Below are 19,646 nucleotides of genomic sequence, written 5' to 3' on the forward strand. Positions count from 1 at the left end.
CACAAAACCAGAGAGACTTGTCCCTCCCTTGCTCTAAACCCTTCCATGGCTCCCCAGGACCCTGGAGACAGAGTCTACTCCTCCCTGTGGCCCATGAGGCCCTGTGTGGCCTGGCCTTCACCTCATTTCCTTCATTTATTCATCAGACATGGCATACCTACTGTGTGCCAGGCACCACCCATGTGATGGGGATACAACAAGCCTCTCCTACCTTAGGCCTTTGCACGTGCTGTTTCTGGTCTCTGCTTCAATGTATGTTCACCAGGAGGCATTTCCTGACAATTCCATGCAAACCACTTCATCACTGACACTGGATTCTGTGTGCTGTTCTGAGTAAGGGAGGATTCTGGGGTCTGCCCGGTGTCCTCACATAGGATGGCTCTGTGTCCTGCCAGGAAATTCCACTGTCAGAAATCCTCACCGTGGAGCCTGCCCAGAACTTCAGCCTTGTGCCACCAGGCACCAACCCACACTGCTTTGAGATTGTCACTGCCAATGCTACCTACTTCGTGGGCGAGACGCCTGGCGGGGCCCCGGGAGGGCCCAGTGGACAAGGGGCTGAGGCTGCCCGGGGCTGGGAAACAGCCATCCGCCAGGCCCTGATGCCCGTCATCCTCCAGGATGCACCCAGTGCCCCAGGCCACGTACCTCAAAGTAAGTTTCCCTCCTGGATTCCTGAGAAGATAGGATTGGGAGGGCTTGCGTGGGGTCCTGTGGAAGGCAAGGAATGGCACAGTGGCAAATGTGGTCCAAATCTTCACTAGGCCCTAGACTTTTTTTTCTTTTACAGAGACAGAGAGAGAGTCAGAGAGAGGGACTGACAGACAGGAATGGAGAGATGAGAAGCATCAATCATTAGTTTTTTGTTGCGTGTTGCAATACCTTAGTTGTTCATTGATTGCTTTCTCATATGTGCCTTGACCGCGGGCCTTCAGCAGACCAAGTAACCCCTTGCTCAAGCCAGCGACCTTGGGTCCAAGCTGGTGAGTTTCTGCTCAAACCAGATGAGCCTGCGCTCAAGCTGGCGACCTCGGGGTCTCAAACCTGGGTCCTCTGCGTCCCAGTCCGACGCTCTATCCACTGCACCACCGCCTGGTCAGGCACTAGGCCCTAGACTTGATGTGCAACCTTGGGCATATTGCTTTTGCTTTCTGGATTTTATCTGGCTGGTAACTTCTCCAAATTATGAGTTTAGATGTTCTTTTTTTTTTTTAATTTAAATTAAAAACCATTATTTTGAAATGGGGGGGAGAGAGATGAGAAGTATCAACTTGTAGTTGCATCACTTTAGTTGTTCTTTGATTGCTTTCTCACATGTGCCTTGACTAGGGTCTCAAGCTGAGCCAGTGACCCCTTGCTCAAGCCAGTGACCCCTTGCTCAAGCCAGTGACCCCTTGCTCAAGCCAGCGACCTTGTGATCATCTGTGCTCAAGCTAGTGAGCCTACACTCAAGCCAGATGAGCCTGTGCTTAAGCTGGTGACATCGGGGTATCAAACCTAGGACCTCAGCATCCCAGGTTGACTCTGTCCAGTCTGCGCCACCACCAGTCAGGCTTGAGTTTAGGTTTTTAAAAATTCATCCATTTACTGAATGCCTCCTCTGTGCCTGGCCTAGGCTGGATAGTCATGGGGACACAGCTGTAACCAAGACAGCCCAGGGCCTGCCCTCATGGAGCTCACAATCCAGTGGGGGAAATGGAACTGTCTTTACACATGATGCCTCATAGTGAGCAGCAGTTCTGGGACATGGGAACTAAAGGGCTGGAGAAAGCCAGAAGAGGTGCCTACCCAGACAGCATACCCAGGAGGGCTTCCTGGAGGAGGCAACATCTACACTGAGACCTGGAAGCTGAGGTTGGGAGAGGTGGGGGAAAGCAAATGGGAAATGATATCATACAGAGGCAAACGATGATCAGAGAGTACCAGGTTCCCAGCCTTCTGAAGCTTATAATCCAGTGTGGGCGACAGACATTAATCAGATCATCCAGTACGATGACAGCTGAGATGTTGAACATGTGCTAGAGTAATCTGACATGGCCCTGGGAGTGACATTGGGCTGAGGCTGAAAGACAAGGAGGATTTTTAAATTAAGTCCAGAACAAGGGAAAGAGAATGTTCCTGGCAGAGGAAACAGCAAGCACAAAGGCCTGGGAGCAGGCGAGAGCTTGCTATGTCTGAGTCCCAGCAAGGAGGATCATGTGTTAGGGACACATGACAGCACAGTAGAGCTTCAAGTCAAAGAGGTAGGTGAGGGACCAGTTCCTGCCTGATAGGCCATGAAAGGGGCTTTGTCCTCCTGAGGGCACTGGGGAGCTATGGCAGGTTCTGAGCAGGGCGTGGACAGGGTTAGGTTTGTGCTTCAGCGAGATCCCTATGGCTTCCCTATGGAGGGTGAATAGGGCGAGCAGGACTGAGGCAGGGAGATAAGGGAAGAGGCTGAGGGCTAATGCCCGGTGTAGGGAGGGGAAGAGACACTTAAATGACAGAAGGATCAGGACTTTGGAAATACCTGGTTCTGGGTAGGTTGGCTGTAGAAGTGGGGCAAGTTCAGGGGAAGATGCTGGAGTCAGTTTGGACTTTCCCCCTGAGCCTCAGTTTCCTCCTCTGTAAAATGGGACCGGCACGCCTTGTTTGGCACTGAGATCACAGGATGGAATGCTCAGTGAAATTATTTGTGACATCACTCCTCAAGCCCTTCAGCACATTTCACTTACTCCCCTCTCTGGCCCTGAGAGGGAGGTTCTTATATTATTCCTGTTCTCTAGATGAGGAAACTGAGGTTCACAGTGGACAAGTCAGTAGCCTGAAGTTGCGCCTTGGACACCTGGATTTGAACCTGGGTGGTCTGGCTCCAGAGGCTGCCTCTGGAGTTATGGATGAAAGTAATCCTGAGCCTGGGGTCCCTCACCTCCGCCTCTCCCCTCTCCCCAGGACAAGCTTCTCTGAGCATCTCCTTGTCTAACAGTCAGATCCAAGAGAATGTGGTGAGACCCCTGCTCACATCCCCTGGCCCCAAGGATGTCCTCTCTTCCCATACTCTCCCAGCTCTCCCGCCCTCCCCAGTTTCCTTGATCCCCCCCATCTCCATCTGCAGCCCTGACCCTCCCGGTCCCCACCCTGCAGGACATCGCCACTGTCTACCAGATCTTCCCAGATGAGGTGCTGGGCTCAGGGCAGTTCGGAGTGGTCTATGGCGGTAAGGACACTTTCAAGCTAACCCACGTGGATCCTGGGGGTTTCTGGGCTCCAGACCTTTTTTTCCAACTGGCCACATGTCACCAACTGTTCTGGTTGATTAGAAAGCTAGATCCTGAAGCAGACGGTTGCAGGGTTTCCTTTTCTCATTGGGAAGAGCCAGTGGACTTTCTCCTGGTATGAATAGGAAGAACAAGTCTGTACTCTGGCTGGCCACAGAACTAGGGCCTAGATTCTGATTGGTTGTTAGTCTAGTTTCCCATGTAGTAGAATCCCTCCTTGGAGCTCTGTCTTTACCTTCCTTCATTCCACTTTTATTCCCAGGGACCCCTGCCCCTTGTGTCTCTCCTGGGGACCCCTGAGAGTCACACTGATGGCCATCTATCCACCTTTGCCCGATGCTCTGTGGGTGGGGGGATGAAGTCTTTCCTGCCAGAACTGGAAGGTCCTGTTCCCCTCACCCCCACCTCCTCTACCCCCTGCGCAGGAAAGCACCGGAAGACGGGCCGGGATGTGGCAGTAAAGGTCATCGACAAACTGCGTTTCCCTACCAAGCAGGAGAGCCAGCTCCGGAATGAGGTGGCCATTCTGCAGGTGACCACTGGGGACTTATCCAACTCTTCCCTCACCCAGGAAGGGCCTTTCCTTCTTATCTTAATTTCTTCTTTCAGAGCCCAACTGATCCAGTCTGGGGGTAGTCAGGGAAGGCTTCTTGGAGGAGGGAATATGCATGTTGAAGTTGAAGGGGTGGAGAAGGTATTCTGAGCAGAGGGACCAGCCTGTGCAAAGGTCTGGAGGTGAGAGGGAACATGACGTCTTCTAGGAACTTGAAGGAGTTTAGGTTTATTAGGTGGTTTCTGTGGTGGGAGGTGAGGCCAGGGAGGATGTTGGGGTCACATACTGTGGACTTTCTCCTGAGAGTACTGAGGAGCCATGAAAGGATTTTCATCAAGGAAGGGAGGGAGTTTTATATATTTTATTTTTGGAAGGAGAGAGATTATAGACAGAGAAAGAGAGAAAAAGAAAGTGGAGGGGGGGCAGGAAGCATCAACTTGTAGTAGTTGCTTCTCTTATGTGCCTTGACCGGCCAAGCCCGGGGTTTCAAACTGGCAACCACAGCATTCCAGGTTGATGCTTTATCCACTGCGCCACCACAGGCCAGGCCAGGTGTGTACTTTAGAAAGATCCCTTGGACTGCCATTGGCGGGTGGGTGGAAAGGGTTGGGACTGGAGCCCAAGGAGGTGGCCAGGTGGGGACCTGGGTGGGAGAGATGGGGTCAGGCCAGGCCTGGGCTAAGGGAAGTGGGAGGAGGCAGATTTAAAAGACAGATATACGAAGATTCTTCCCATTTCTCCACACTTCACCTCCCTCCCACAACCCTGGGCCTGCACCAGAATTTCATAATGTAAAGAGGTGCAGGGGATGCCTGACCTGTGGTGGCGCAGTGGATAAAGTGTTGATCTGGAAATGCTGAGGTTGCCGGTTCGAAACCCTGGGCTTGCCTGGTCAAGGCACATATGGGAGTTGATGCTTCCAGCTCCTCCTCGTCTCTCTCTCCTCTCTCTCTCTCTCTCTCTCTCTCTCTCTCCTCTCTAAAATGAATAAATAAAATAAAATTAAAAAAAAAAAGAGGTGCAGGGGCAGTTCAGTCTGGGTCTGCAGGAAGCCCCCTCCCCCATGGCACCCCCAGGGAGCGAGCTGCTCCTTCAGGGACATCCTTTCTCCTATTTATCATTTCCCTGTGGGGTCCCAAGTTCATGGGTGACCTGGGCCCTGACCCCCACCCCACCCCCCTACCCGATTCCAGAGTCTGCGGCACCCGGGGATCGTGAATCTGGAGTGCATGTTTGAGACACCCGAGAAGGTGTTTGTAGTGATGGAGAAGCTGCACGGGGACATGTTGGAGATGATCCTCTCCAGTGAGAAGGGCCGTCTGCCCGAGCGCCTCACCAAATTCCTCATCACCCAGGTGCGCCACCTGCCCCCTGCTGTTCTTCCTGCTGCCCCCGCCCCCCAACCCTGTGGCAGATGTCCCTTTGGAGATGCCCTACGTTGCCAAAATTCAATTAGACACTGTGTGGGAGGTCACAATAGTGGGTAATAGAAAACAATAATAGACTAATAATAAAAAATATAATAGAATAACAATTTAAAAATAATAGAGTAACAGGACAGATAATAGAGTAATAGCAATAGAAAAATAATGGGATAAGTAGAAACTAACAGATTAATAATAATAATACTTATTATTACAGTCATGTGCGACATAAAGACGTTTCAGTCAGCGATACATTACCCATGTGTTTATACATTTCTAGTTATATAAAGGTATATAACACATACAATTATCTAGCAGGGGTCCCCAAACTTTTTACACAGGGGGCCAGTTCACTGTCCCTCAGACTGCTGGAGGGCCGCCACATACAGTGCTCCTCTCACTGACCACCAGTGAAAAAGGTGCCCCTTCTGGAAGTGCGGCAGGGGGCCGGATAAATGGCCTTAGGGGGCTGCATGTGGCCCGCGGGCCGTAGTTTGGGGACGCCTGATACAGTATATAAGACAATACTGATAGTGAGTGACTATGTTACTGGTTCATGTGTTTACTGTACTACACTTTTTCTCATCAGTTTAGAGTGTATTCGATCTTATGAAATAATAGAGTTCTGTGAAATAGTATGCCGTAGCAACACCCTCAGATGTCTCATGTTTGCGATGTCTTTTCAGCACCTCAGTTTCTCTTGTGTTTGATGTAATCTCATGTTGTTTATGTTGTTTTGTACAGTAACCTGCTTGTAGCCTAAGAGCAATAGGCTATATAACATACACCTAGATGTGTAGTAGTCTGTACCATCCACATTTGTGTAAGTGCACTCTGTGATGTTTGCACAATGATGAAATCACCTAATGAAACATTTCTCAAAAATGCATCCCTGTTGTTAAGTGGAGCATGACTGTTCTCTATTTCAGTAGGGAGTTAGCAACAGAACTGCCTCTTTTTCTGAGTGTGTAGGTTGTTTTTACTTTCCTACTATTACAAACAGTAGTCTGTGAACATCCATCTACAAACATTAGGGGTTCTGTTGGGAGAATTTCTTCCTTTCTTCCTTCCCTCCCTCCTTCCCTCCCTTCCTCCCTCCCTCCCTTCCTTCCTTTCTTTTGTTCTTTCTTTTTTTGAGAGAGAAAAATGAGAAGCATCAACTTATAGTTGGGGCACCTTAGTTGTTCACTGATTGCTTTCTTGATTCTTTGCCCACTGTGCCACCACAGGCCCATTGATTGCTTTCTCATATGTGCCTTGACCAGGGGGCTCCGGCTGAGCCAGTGACCCCTTGCCCGAGGCAGCGACCTTTGGGCTCAAGCCAGCAACCATAGGATCATGTTGATGATCCCATGCTCAAGCCGGTGACCCCACACTCAACCCGGCGACCTTGGGGTTTCAAAACTGGGACCTTAGTGTCACATGTTGATGCTCTATCCACTTGTGCCACCACTGGTCAGGCAAGAATTTCACTAGAACACATTCAAATAGTAGACTCCTGAATGCAAGGAAATGTGCTTTAAATTTCCTTAAACATGTTATCCCATTAGTCTCTAAAATTCCTTTCAATTTTTGCTCTGACCAACAGAGTTTGAGGGTGCCCATTTTCTCACTCCTTGTTAACTCTGGATGAAATAAACACCAGTTTTATAGATGGGGAAATAGTACTTTATGTGGCTTCATTTCACAGTTTAAAAATTATGGATGAGCTTGACCATATCTTCACATTTACTGGCCTGTGCTTTATGTGCCCTTTTTAATTGGATTATTCTTATTGAATTGTAAGCGCTCTTTGTATATGAGGGAATTTGGATCCTTATCACTGTGTTCAATTCTTTTATCCCAGATTTTTTATTTCATTTCATTCATAGCTTTTATTTGCCATAGAGAGTGTAACTTTTACAGTGTAAAGGTTGCCTTTTGTGGTTTCTGCATTTCATGGCCTTCCCATCTTGCTGTTCACTCACCTGATTCTGAGACATGTTCTGTTGATTGCAAAGTTCCCTGTGCTATATGCTTCTTTATCCAGGCCAGCACCTCCACTCTCCCAAGTGGTGTGGCTTTGTCAGATTTGCTTGTAGGTGGGGACAGAAACCCACCGAAGCAGGCTATCCAGACTTCAAATGAGGAGGGGAGACTGCTTTCCTTCAGCAACTGAGGCCTTTTCTCTTTTTTTTTCTGGTCATCCCTCTCTTCCCCTCTTTTTGTGGTCTTCTCTCTTTTTTTCTTTCTCTTTCTCTGCAGATTTCTGCTTTCTGCCTCTTGCCTGCCCTACCCCAAGCCCTGGGCTCAGCCCTTCACTTATGTAGGCCTCACAGCCACCCTTCAAGGTAGGTATTACTATAACCCCCATCTCACAGGTGAGGAGACCGAGGTGGAGGGAGGTTCTTGGGTCTCGCCCAAGGTCACACAGCTAGGGAATGGTCTGGTGAGATTTGAACCTGAATCTGGCTAGCTTTCAGTCTGCTCTCATTAATTACCACATTTACTAGGGGTGGGGAAATCACCAGACAGGAAATTGGGAGATGTACAACTACATGGTGAAATCTCCATCTTCCTGTCTGTAGAATGTGGAGGTTGGAGCCCAGCAGTGGTTTTCAAAAAGCTCCTCTGTCCTGGAAAGCCATCCAGTGAAAACAATAAGAGGACAGATAATTACATCTTAAGATAGAAATTACAACTTCATGTTTACATCTTCTTACTTCCAGTGTATTTGGTATTTTGTTTGAGTTTCAGAGAATCAAGGAAAATCGTGGTTTCTACAGATAAGTGCTTACTGATAAATGGTATCAGCGTTTGTGCTGTGTTTGTTTTTTTTTTAAATCCGATCACCTGCCAAGACAGAATACTCTTGAGTTAACAGATAACTGCTGGAGAGGCTTTCTTTGAGACACAGAAATATGTTCACCGACAGGCCATCACAAAATTAATAACCAATAACAACAATTATAATAGCTAGTATATAGTGCTTGCTCTGTGCCAGATGCTGTCCTAAGCACTTTATATGCATCTAGTAGTTTAAGCTTCACAGTAACTCATAAGGATGGGTACTGTCATCACCCCCATTTGATAGATGGGAAAATGGAGACCCAGAGAGGTAAAGTGACTTGCTCAAGGCCACAAGCTAATAAGTGTAGAGCCAGGTTTTCTACCCAGGTAGACTGGCTATAGAATACCCCCTGCCTCTTAAGGGTATTGCATTTGCTATACAATATATGTCATATTGGTATTGTTTTGTGTTTTTTAATGCATGAAATTTTTTTTTTATTTCTTAATTCATGGGGGGGGGGCAGAGAGGCAGACTCCTGCTTGCACCCCTATGGGGATATACCCAGCAAGCCCACTAGAGGGTGGTGCTCAGCACATCTGGGGCAGTGCTCCATTGTTTAGCAACCAAGTTCTTTTTAGTGCCTGAGACAAAGCCATGGAGCCATCCTCAGTGCCCAAGGCCAACTCACTCCAATTGAGCCATGGCTGCAGGAGGGGAAGAGAGAAAGAGAGAAGTGAGAGAGGGAGGGGAGGAGAAGGTGTGCCCTGTGTGCCCTGACCAGGAATCAAACTTGGCACATCCACACGCTGGGCTGATGCTCTACAACTGAGCCAACAGGTCAGGGCTGCTAATTCTTTTTTTTATTTTTTTTTTAAAGATTTTATTCATTTTAGAGAGGGGAGAAAGAGAGAGAGCGAGAACAAGAGAGAGGGAGAGAGAGAGAGAGAAGTGGAGGAGGAACAGGAAGTACCAACTCCTATATGTACCTTGACCAGGCAAGCCCAGGGTTTCAAACCAGTGACCTCAGCATTGCAGGTCAATTCATCCACTGTGCCACCACAGGCCAGGCTGAAAAATTAGAAAAAAACAAATCAAGTCACACAATAGAACCTCCTTGAAAGCAACTCCTGTATTAATAGCATTTGTGTGCATGTGTGTGTATGTGTGTGACAGAGACAGAGAGAAGGACAGATAGGGACAGACAGATAGGAATGGAGAGAGTTGAGAAGCATCAATTCTTTGTTGCAGCTCTTTAGTTGTTCATTGATTGCTTTCTCATATGTGCCTTGACCCGGAGGCTACAGCAGAGCGAGTGACTCCTTGCTCAAGCCAGTGACCATGGGCTTCAAGCCAGGGAGCATGGGGTAATGTCTGTGATCTCACGCTCAAGCCAGCTCAACCCTGCACTCAAGCTGGTGAGCCCACGCTCAAGCCAGTGACCTCAGGATTTTGACCCTGAGTCCTCTGCATCCCAGTCAGACACTCTATCCACACCATTGCCTGGTCAGACAGCATTATTATTATTATTATTTTATTATTATTTTTGCAAGAGCCAGAGGCCCTCAGGATCTTCCCAAACCCCCTGCTTCAGTTCAGCCTATCTAGAATCATGTGTTTGACTCTTATCTCAGGCATAAGTGGTTCTGGGCTTCTGAGATTTTTCTTTGGTGCTCCAGTGATGCCATTGGTCCCAGTGGGATCTTTAGGGGTGCAGAGAGGAGCATGGCTGGGATTTGGAGGACAGGGTGCTGAAGGCAGAGTCTGGAGCAGGTGCCTTTCCACCTATCTGACTGGGTTCATCTCCTTTCCTCAGATCCTGGTGGCTTTGAGACACCTTCACTTCAAGAACATTGTCCACTGTGACTTGAAACCAGAAAATGTGTTGCTGGCATCAGCCGACCCATTTCCCCAGGTCAGTTATGTCTCCTCCTGAGTGTGGGAAGTCCAGCCAACACTGGTGGCAGGTGGGGATGTCTTGTATTAACGTAGATAACAATGGCTAAAATAGAGGCTTGTTTCACACTCATGGAGGGCCCAGCCTAAGCATTCCGGGGCTGCAAAAGTAAGTTCCCTGGTGTTGAGGACCATGGCTTCTGCTGTCTTATTATTCTGGCTTCTCCTTGCCGTTGCCTGGTCTTCATGGTCCATGATGGCAGCGCACTGTATGAAAAGATAATAGGAGGAGGGATGAGGAAAGAAACAGGTAGAGGAAGTAGACATATCCCTTTCCTCTCTAAGGCAGTACTTGAAAATTGCACATATCACTTTTCCTCACATCCCATTGTCCAGAACTTGATCACTTGATCATGGCTGGATGCAAGGGAGACTGGGAAATATAGTCTATGCTGGTTGACCTTGTGGCCCATTCAATTTAGGATTTTTATTATTATTATTATTATTTTAAAATTGGTTTCCAAATATTTTGTTTTTGTTGTATTCTGTTTTAAAAATCTTTATTTAATTGAGGTATAATTAACATACATTATGTTAGTTTCAGATGCACAATATAATGATTCAATATTTTTATATATTGTGAAATGTTCACCACAAGTCTAAGTTAACATCAGTCACCAGACATAGTTATAGAATTTGTTTTCTTGTGATGAGAACTTTTAAGGTCTACTCTCTTAGCAACTTTCAAATATACAATCCAGTATTATTAACTATTATCACCATGTCTTATAGCTGGAAGTTTCTACCTTTTGACTCCCTTCACTCAGGGTGTTTATTATTAAGAGGAGAAAGAGAACAAATATTGGGGGGTAACTGGTGATTTCTTCCGTGAGTCTCTTTAACAGTTTTGATGACCTTCTGACTAGGTGACGAGCGCCCCCTTGGGGGCAGAGCCACACTGGGCAAGGGTGACAGTTATAGCAGCTACTATGTTTAAGGGCCTGTATACAGCTTCTCATTTAGCCCTTCTACATCGTTGTGAAGTTTTTGCTTTATTATCTATGTTTTTACAATCATTTAGTTTGTTTCATTTCAAAAGCCAGAGTTTCGTTTTAGTCAACTAAAACTCACTGTGTGCCAGGTTCCATGTTGGGGCGGTAGGGTCTGCAGGAAAAAAGACATCCCCGTCTCTGTGCCCAAAAAACATTCATCTATAGCCATGGTTTTCCTCTGAGGACGATTTTTCCCTCCAGGAGATATTTGACCATCTTTGGGACGTGTTTGGTTGCACAAACCCTGGAGAGGAGGGTTGCTCTTGGCAACTAGGGGTGCTGCTAGCCATCCGGCAGTGCACAGGACAGCCCAGTAACAAGGGTCATCTTACCCTACCTGCCAGCTTGAGAAAGCCTGGTTTTCAATAATAGTATCTACTAGAACTATAATATGAACTCTACATTTCTAGTAGCCACATTAAGAAAAGTAAGAAGTAAAAAGAAATTGGCGAAATAAATTATAATAATATACTTTATCCTACTGTATTCAATTATTATCATTTTAACATGTAATCAAACAAAAATATTAATGAAATATTCTTTCTTTTTGTACTAAGTGTTCAAAATCTGGCGTGTATTTTACATTTGTAGCACATTGAAAAAAATTTTTATTGATTGACCAATTTTATTTTATTTATTTATTTATTTATTTATTTATTACAGAGACAGAGAGTGAGTCAGAGAGAGGGATAGATAGGGACAGACAGACAGGAACGGAGAAAGATAAGAAGCATCAATCATCAGTTTTTAGTTGCAATACCTTAGTTGTTCATTGATTGCTCTCTAATATGTGCCTTGACCGCGGGACTACAGCAGACTGAGTAACCCCTTGCTCAAGCCAGTGACCTTGGGTCCAAGCTGGTGAGCTTTGCTCAAACCAGATGAGCCCACGCTCAAGCTGGCAACCTCGGGGTCTCGAACCTGGGTCCTCCGCATCCCAGTCTGACGCTCTATCCACTGTGCCACTGCCTGGTCAGACTGATTGACCAATTTTAGAGAGAAGGAAAAGGAGAGAGAGAGGGCGTGAACAAGAAATTTATCAATTTGTTGTTCCACTTATTTATACATTCACGGGTTGGTTCTTCTTGTATGTGCCCTGAGCGGGGATGGAACCCACAACCTTGGCATCTCAGGATGACACTCTAACCAAGTGAACTACCCGGCCAGTGCCTTACATTTATAACACATCTTAATTTAAGATTTTATTACTTATTGGTTTTAGAGAGAGGAAAGAGAGAGAAAGGCAGAGAGAAAAGTGTGGAAAGCATTAACTCATAGTTGCTTCTCATATGTGCTTTGATAGGGCAAACCCAGAGTTTTGAACCAGCAACCTGAGCGTTCTAGGTCGATGCTTTATCCACTGTGTCACCACAGGTTTGGCACATATTTTAATTTAGATATTAAGTTGTCATCGAAAATACTTGATTTGTATTTAGATCTCATAAAATTAACAGTTAGAAATATGTTTGGAATACTCAAGTTGTTAAAAACGTGGGTTGTTTTTTTTTTGTTACAAATGTATTTAAAAGTTTTCAGTGCCTATATTGAGGTTCAGTTTTTAAACTAAAATTAAATAAAATTTAAAAATCAATTCTTTACTTGCACTTGCCACATTTCAAGTGCTCAGCAGCCACATGTGACTAGTGATCACCATATTGGACAGTGCAGATCATGGGGGGAAGAGCAAATGTTGACCAAATTGTCACAAAAATGTAATTTTATCTGTGATCAGTTCTGTAGCATGGTTCCATGAACTCAGGTAACCAGAAGATGTGTAGCCCAGTTGCAGGGTCAGAGAAGACCTCTCTGAAGAAAGTAGGAGTTAGTTTTTTAGGGGGACAAGAGTTCCAGGCAGAAGCAATGGCCTGTTCAAAGGTCCTATGATGCAAAGATCTGTATTTTTGTTTTTTTAACAGCTTTATTGAGATATATTCATATACTTACAACCCACCCATTTAAAATATGCAATTCAGTGACTTTTAGTGTATTTAGAGTTGTACAGCCATCACCACAATTTTAGAACATTTTCATCAGTGGATTTGCCTATTCTGGATATTTCCTATAAATGAAATATACAATGCTATATAATATGTGGTCCTTTGTGACTGGCTTTTTTCACTTAGTTAAGGTTTTCAAGGTTATTTATTTTTATGGCTGAATAATAATATTCCATTGTAAAATCTGTAGAAAAGGATGAATCTTAGAAAAGGACAGGATCGCTAAGGTCTGTCTTAAAAGAAAAGGATCTTAGGAAAGATCCTTTGGTATGGCTGTCATGTTGTGATTCAGGTCAGGGTTAGGGTGTGGCTACTTTTGAAGGCAACAGAGGCTTGGGGCCTCAAGGATTTTGGACTTTATCTGAAGAGCAATAGTAAGCCAGGGAACGATTTTAGGCAGGGGAGGGCCAGTCCATGAACAGAGGTGGCCACACAGATATGGTGCTGCTAAGGACTGATAGGCAGCAGCACAGGACCATGAATCCAGGTCTTGCTGGCTCAAAGCCTGTCCATGACCTTACATTCCCTCTACCAACCAGGCACACACCTGTACTGTCTGGATACCATGGGCAGCAGTTCACTTGTCCAGTCCCATTTAATCCCCAGGGAAGTTGGAGAGGAAGCTGCTATAAACATCCCATACAGTCAACAAAACAGGCTGGGAGAGCTTAGGTGTGTCTGTTGAGATCACTAAGGCTAACTATCAGGTGCTGCTCCTAACACTCACTTGACATGTCCACTCTCTCAATCCATACAGCCACCCTTTCAGGTAGAGACTGTTAGCATCTCCTCAGTGCACTAGAGGAAACAGGCGGCACGTAAAGATTAAGTAAGACCCGTTCCACCTAGAGTGGCCGGTAACATTTATTGAGCGCTCAGTGCATGCAGGGCATATGTTGTCCTGTGAGTTTTAGACGAATTAACTCATGTAATCCTCATGACCATGCTTGAGGTAGGCATTGCTATGACCCTCCTCCTCATGCAGATGAGGAAAGTGAGGCAGAGAAAGTGGGAGCCACTTGCCCTGGGTCAGTTGGCTAGTGAGCAGAGGAGCCTGAATCCAAACCAGTACGGTAATGGGGGGACACTGGGTGGGGGATTCAGCCTCAAAACCCTTTCCGACCCTGTACCCCTCACCTTGGCAGGTGAAGCTGTGTGACTTTGGCTTCGCACGCATTATTGGTGAGAAGTCATTCCGGCGCTCAGTGGTGGGCACGCCCGCCTACCTGGCGCCTGAGGTGCTGCTCAACCAGGGCTACAACCGCTCGCTGGACATGTGGTCAGTGGGCGTGATCATGTATGTCAGCCTTAGTGGAACGTTCCCCTTCAATGAGGATGAGGACATCAACGACCAGATCCAGAATGCAGCCTTCATGTACCCGGCTTGTCCCTGGAGCCGCATCTCGGCAGGAGGTGTGCAGAGGCGAGGGGCGGGGCCTGTTGTGGGCCAGGCAGAAGAGGGGGCGGGGCTGCGGGAGGGGTGGGCCCTGAAACAGGCTGGTGCATTGGGGTCGTCTAGCTACTACCAGTGGGACTGGGCCTTGGGGAAGGTAGATCCATTAAACGGTGAGGTCCCTAAACCTGGAACTTTGGGGCAGGGACCCAGGGGCGTGTACAGAACCAGGGCCCCAGACTCAGGCCCAGACAAGGTTATGTGGGTTGGAAACGGAGCACCCCCAGAAGCGCTAAGACAGATTCTTGGTTGGCACCTTGGGGGCTAAACTAGGCATGGACTGTCTAGGACCAGACCAGAAGAGGTACTGGACCTGAGAAAGCCGAAGGATGGGGGTGCTAGGAGAAGAAGCAGGTCCTCCCAAGGTGTTTGCTAGGGCCTGTAGTCTTTGGGGTTGTGACCCTGAAAGGATTAGTTAGACCTGCAAAAGTGGGGGGGGAGCAGGGAACAGGATTGAGGAACATCATTTGGCTAATTTGCTGGGTGCTGGGGTGGACTAGGGATTGGGGCCTAGGGGTGGGTACAGTAACAGGAGGGTCTGGTTTAGGGGCGTGGCTAGAGGCGCGGCAGGGCCATGGAGGGTTTCTGAAGCTATCCAGGAAAAGCACCACCGGCCCAGAGACCAAATTCACTCCTGGAGCCTGGGAACCAGTTGGGGTGGAGAGAATCGTGGGTTGCAAGGAGAGAGGAATCAGGACCAAGGTGGACCTTAGGATGTCTGCATATATGTGCTTTAGTGTCATGGCCAAGTGGTGGCACTGGGCCTTGTGATTTGGGCTGCTGCTTTGGGGAATTGCCTGGGAAAATTAAGTCCTGGGGCCTGCAACTTTGGGGCAGAACCAGATGTGGGGATAGGCCAAGGATGGGGCTAAGAGAGGAAGTCCTAAATAAGTTAGAACAAGGGGCAAGTCCTGTAGCCAGGAGCTCAGAACAGAGGGAGTATGGGAGGAAGGTTGAGAAGATGATAAATTATTCATAACAATTTATTCAACAAGGACATTTTCAGTACCTACTATGTGCCTGATTTGGACTGTCCTAGATTCTAGGAATACTGAGATGAGTTGGAGAGAAGGGATCATATAGAGAAAAGGTTGTTGAGTGGTCTGAACAGTGGGAGAGGTAAGGGCCCTGGTGGGTGTGGCCTCAGGGAGCTGGCAGAGGGGGGGAGTGACATGGAGGTTGCTCAGTACAGAAAAAGAGTTGGTGGTGGGCCTAAGAGAGGTAAGTAATAAGTGATGAGAATGAAAATTGACTTGATCCTGGAGGTCCTCAGGGTTGTCTCTCTGGACCTGCTCAGAAGTCACCCAGTAAGTGTGTCCAGTGTGTGTGAGTGAATTTGAGTGTGGGTCAATGTGTGTAAGGGAGCCTGTGGGCATTGACCAGAGCAGAGCACCATATAGACAAGGCTTACAATCAGAGGGGTTCACACAGTGAGGCCTTTGTCCATCAAGGCTTGTGATCAAGGGGAGAGTCTCAAACAAGTGCTGGCTTGTTGTGAATGCCAGTCCTCACTAATTATATTTTTCATAAAGAACAGGCCTTGGTCTGTGGGCATTCTGCAGGAAATCAGTGGCTAATTTTATTAACATTGTTTATTTTCATTTTCTTGTGGATATGTCAATTAATCTGCATTTGCGGGGTGATATGAAGTTTCCATTTTGTGTAAATTTATTTTCATCTTAAAAAGTGAAGTGATTTACAAAATTGTATCTATTTTTACTTAGGTTAAATATTCACATGGTTCAAAAATTTAAATATACAGAAGGGTCTACATTGAAAAATTTCCTCACTCTTTTGTCTGCCATTCTCCCCAAAGGCAATGGCTATGACAACTCTTTTATACAGGATGGGACAAAGGTCGGTTTACAGTAGTTTGCATGGAAAACAATACAATTATTAATAAATAATACAGGAATAAATGTATTCACAACTGTAAATCGACTTTTGCCCCACCCTCTATATATGTGAGCAAAGATGTGGATGTATATTCTTTTATTTCCTCTTTTTACACAGATAGTAGCATACTGTATGTGCTGTTTTCAACTTGCATTATCCATACTGCACATTATATCTTAGAGAAAAATATTAAGTGAAGAATAGTACAGGTGTACCTATATCTACCTGTGTATGACAAAACTTATGAAAGTGACATAGGAGTAGAGAACATAAGGTAGAGACTTGAAGAGATGGAGGAGTTAATATGTGTGCCACATGCATATGGGAGAAATAAATTTGTGATTTAATGAAGAAATGGGTAGGTGAGTGATTGGGTAAGTGAGGCTTCCAGGCCACCTGGGCCAGTGCGAAAGGAAGGCCTGGATGAGCAGCAGGTAGGCCAGGGTGGCCTGTGGGCCCTCACCCGCAGGGATTGAGCTGTCTCTCCCCTTCTCACTCAGCCATAGATCTCATCAACAACCTGCTGCAGGTGAAGATGCGCAAGCGCTACAGCGTGGATAAATCTCTCAGCCATCCGTGGTTACAGGTGATGCAGGGGGCGAGGCTAGGATTAGATCTTTTATTGGCCGCACAAATAGTGAAGGGTGTGGTATTTCCGTGGATATGAAATTTGACTGAGCCTCCCATTGGCTGGGTTGTAGAAGGGGTGGGGCTCCATCTCTATTGGCTGGGCGGGTTTGAAGGGTGTGGCTTCACTGTTGATACCCGGCGCTGGATGGCTATTGGCTTTTCTCCGTGGCGCACCCAACTAACCCCTGTTTTCCCGGGCCTAGGAGTACCAGACGTGGCTGGACCTCCGAGAGCTGGAGAGGAAGATGGGCGAGCGGTACATCACTCATGAAAGTGACGATGCACGCTGGGAGCAGTTCGTGGCAGAGCACCCGCTTCCCGGGCCGGGGCTGCCGGCCGACATGGAAATGGGTGGGGTCCTTCAACCGCAGGACCACGAGATGCAGGGGCTGGCCCAGCGCATCAGCGTCCTATGAGGCCCCGTGCCCTCTCCCTGGATGTCCTGTGATGTCCTCCCGCCCTCGGAGAGCAGCCCTCCGCACCATCCCAGAAATGAACTATGCTAGAGGAGACGGCTTCCTGCCTACACTGGATGGGATACTCCCAGGGGGGAGGAGCATGGCCATGGCGGCAATGTGGAGAGTTATTTCCAAAGTTAATTTCCCAACAATTAAAACGGACTCATCTCTGGCCCTATGGCCACCGTCTTTGGCCACACCTCTTGTAACGTCAGCCTGTTGTTCACCTGGAAGGAGGGAGGGCTACCTAAAAAGGAGGCGTGATGGAGGGGAGTGGGAGAGGAGATTTGGAAGGAGGACTAATGGTTGGATAATACAGAGAGGAAGGATTGCCAGGAGGGAAGACTAGAAGCAAGGCAGGTATGGAGGTGGCAAGGAGAGGGAAGAGTTAACAGATGAAGAGTTAGAAATGGAGGAGAGATGGAAGGAATATAACAGGAGGGGGAGGACAGATGAAGGATTTAGAGAAAAGCAAGTCATCTCATGACTTGTTTGATGCATTTTATGCTTGGTGTTATTACTAATCACAACTATTAATAACATCAATGCAGTTAGAGGTCTGTTTCATAGAATAAACCAGATATACAATATTATTTTAAATTGATGTGATGACTTCTACACACCGACCGCTCATTCACTAGTTCATCCATTTATCACTGATGGGTGATGCTAGAGACATGGTGGTGACCAAGACACCCAGGCCCTGCCCCTAAGGGACTCACCATCCAGTGGAGAGACAGACCTGTACCTGGACAGTGGTGACCCAGAGTGAGCAGTGCTGGGCAGCCTACTGCAACCCTTTGGGTCAGGGAGCACTAGTCTTCTGAGCTGACTTCTAGACCCTGAAGCTTAGGGAACATCTCCACCTTTGACCCCTGCCTTTCTGTTTCCCCAGGTCCCCATTGTCAACCACACTTTTGGTCCTACAACTAAGGAGGGGCGGTGGGGGAACATGCACCTGGACACATTCTCTTTACATCTTGGTCACAGTCAGACTTCCACATCTTAAAAGACTTCCCGAGCCCTGTGAAAACATCCGTGTTAACAACCAATTTAGGCTAATTAATACCTGGAGTTGGCTCATGTCTTCCCAATTTATATCAACTAGTCCATCTGCTGGTTGGTTCTGCAGCTGCAACTCATTGATTTGAAAAAGCTAAATGAGCCTCAGTCAATGAGGATCTCCAAATGAACAAGAATCCTCTGAGGTGTAATCCAAGCTAACACTATTGGGGAATTTCTTAGACGCCATCCTGAATGCCTCTCCCTCTAAAACGGATCTAAGATCCAGGAGTATAGACAACAGAGGGACAAATCCGTCTTCAAGGGTAGACCCAGGCTAGGAAGTGTATGAAAAGACTGCTCAGGCTGATCCTTGACAATTCTGTCTTGTTTACTAGGTTTAATATTCTGAGACCAGAAATTAGAGCTATGATTTAAATATATATATATATATATGGTAAATTGGAAAATTCCTCAATTACAGAATCCCATGAGATAGCCCAATATCATGAGGATGCCATGGCAGATAAAATCACACCCACACAATGCAATTTAAGGTTCCTACAACTTAAACAATTGAAGACAAAGAATGTCCATTTTATCAGGGCCAATAGATACCGCAAAAACTAGTTTTAATAGAGACACGTAGAAACTATAAAGGAACAGCTTTAAAATACAAATGAATCTGAGCCTAAGATTCAGTCTCCCCAGTGACTCCCTCCTAACAGACTTTCTCCTTTTATTCATAAATATCCCTCAACCCACAGAAGGACATGACCATCCCCATTGATGGGCTTGCTGCCACAGTTTTAGTAGATACAGGGGCCAACTCACCCACTAGTATCTCATAGTCCCCCTTCTCCCCTCCTAGTACTCAGGAATGGTTGTGATGAGATGTCACAATTCGCTGCACAATTTACCCTTGTCTAAGCCATTCTCTGCCTCTTTAGGTCCCTTACTACCCAGCAAAGTGTCTTACTCAACTACTTCAATAAATCTTTTCAGAGGAGATAATCTATCAATCTGGAATGCCTACTTTCCACATCTGTGAGAGCTTATATTTCACAGTCTCTGACTTCTCTTATCCATCTTGCTCCACTGCCCTTCCCTATCCCGCCCTTGACTCCAAATAACCCATCAATCTCTCCCACAGGCTCACTAAGTCAAGCTGTGCTGACGTACATTCCTGATTCTCTTTGGGCTTCCAACTCAACATAGGATGCATCTCAGAGACTGAACCTCTTAAAGTGGAAATAGATCT

The 19,646-nt window shown here is 46.7% G+C and overlaps 1 protein-coding gene across 4 annotated transcripts in view; it reads left to right on the top strand.

Annotated features, from left to right (window-relative positions):
* PRKD2 (protein kinase D2) overlaps positions 1–17,957 on the top strand; it is a 36,972-nt gene extending 19,015 nt beyond the window's left edge. For all 4 annotated transcript variants that reach the window (XM_066271731.1, XM_066271729.1, XM_066271730.1 and 1 more), the window contains 9 exons: positions 396–654; positions 2,932–2,984; positions 3,124–3,196; positions 3,683–3,789; positions 5,004–5,165; positions 9,818–9,916; positions 14,092–14,359; positions 16,796–16,881; positions 17,129–17,957. In XM_066271731.1, the coding sequence (XP_066127828.1) occupies positions 396–654; positions 2,932–2,984; positions 3,124–3,196; positions 3,683–3,789; positions 5,004–5,165; positions 9,818–9,916; positions 14,092–14,359; positions 16,796–16,881; positions 17,129–17,341 (1,320 nt within the window). In that variant the 3' untranslated portion in view covers positions 17,342–17,957. The remainder of the gene's footprint in view (positions 1–395; positions 655–2,931; positions 2,985–3,123; positions 3,197–3,682; positions 3,790–5,003; positions 5,166–9,817; positions 9,917–14,091; positions 14,360–16,795; positions 16,882–17,128) is intronic.
* Positions 17,958–19,646: the final 1,689 nt, after the last annotated feature.

Source organism: Saccopteryx bilineata, chromosome 3 (assembly GCF_036850765.1).
Source record: "Saccopteryx bilineata isolate mSacBil1 chromosome 3, mSacBil1_pri_phased_curated, whole genome shotgun sequence".
Classification (NCBI taxonomy): Eukaryota; Metazoa; Chordata; class Mammalia; order Chiroptera; family Emballonuridae; genus Saccopteryx; species Saccopteryx bilineata.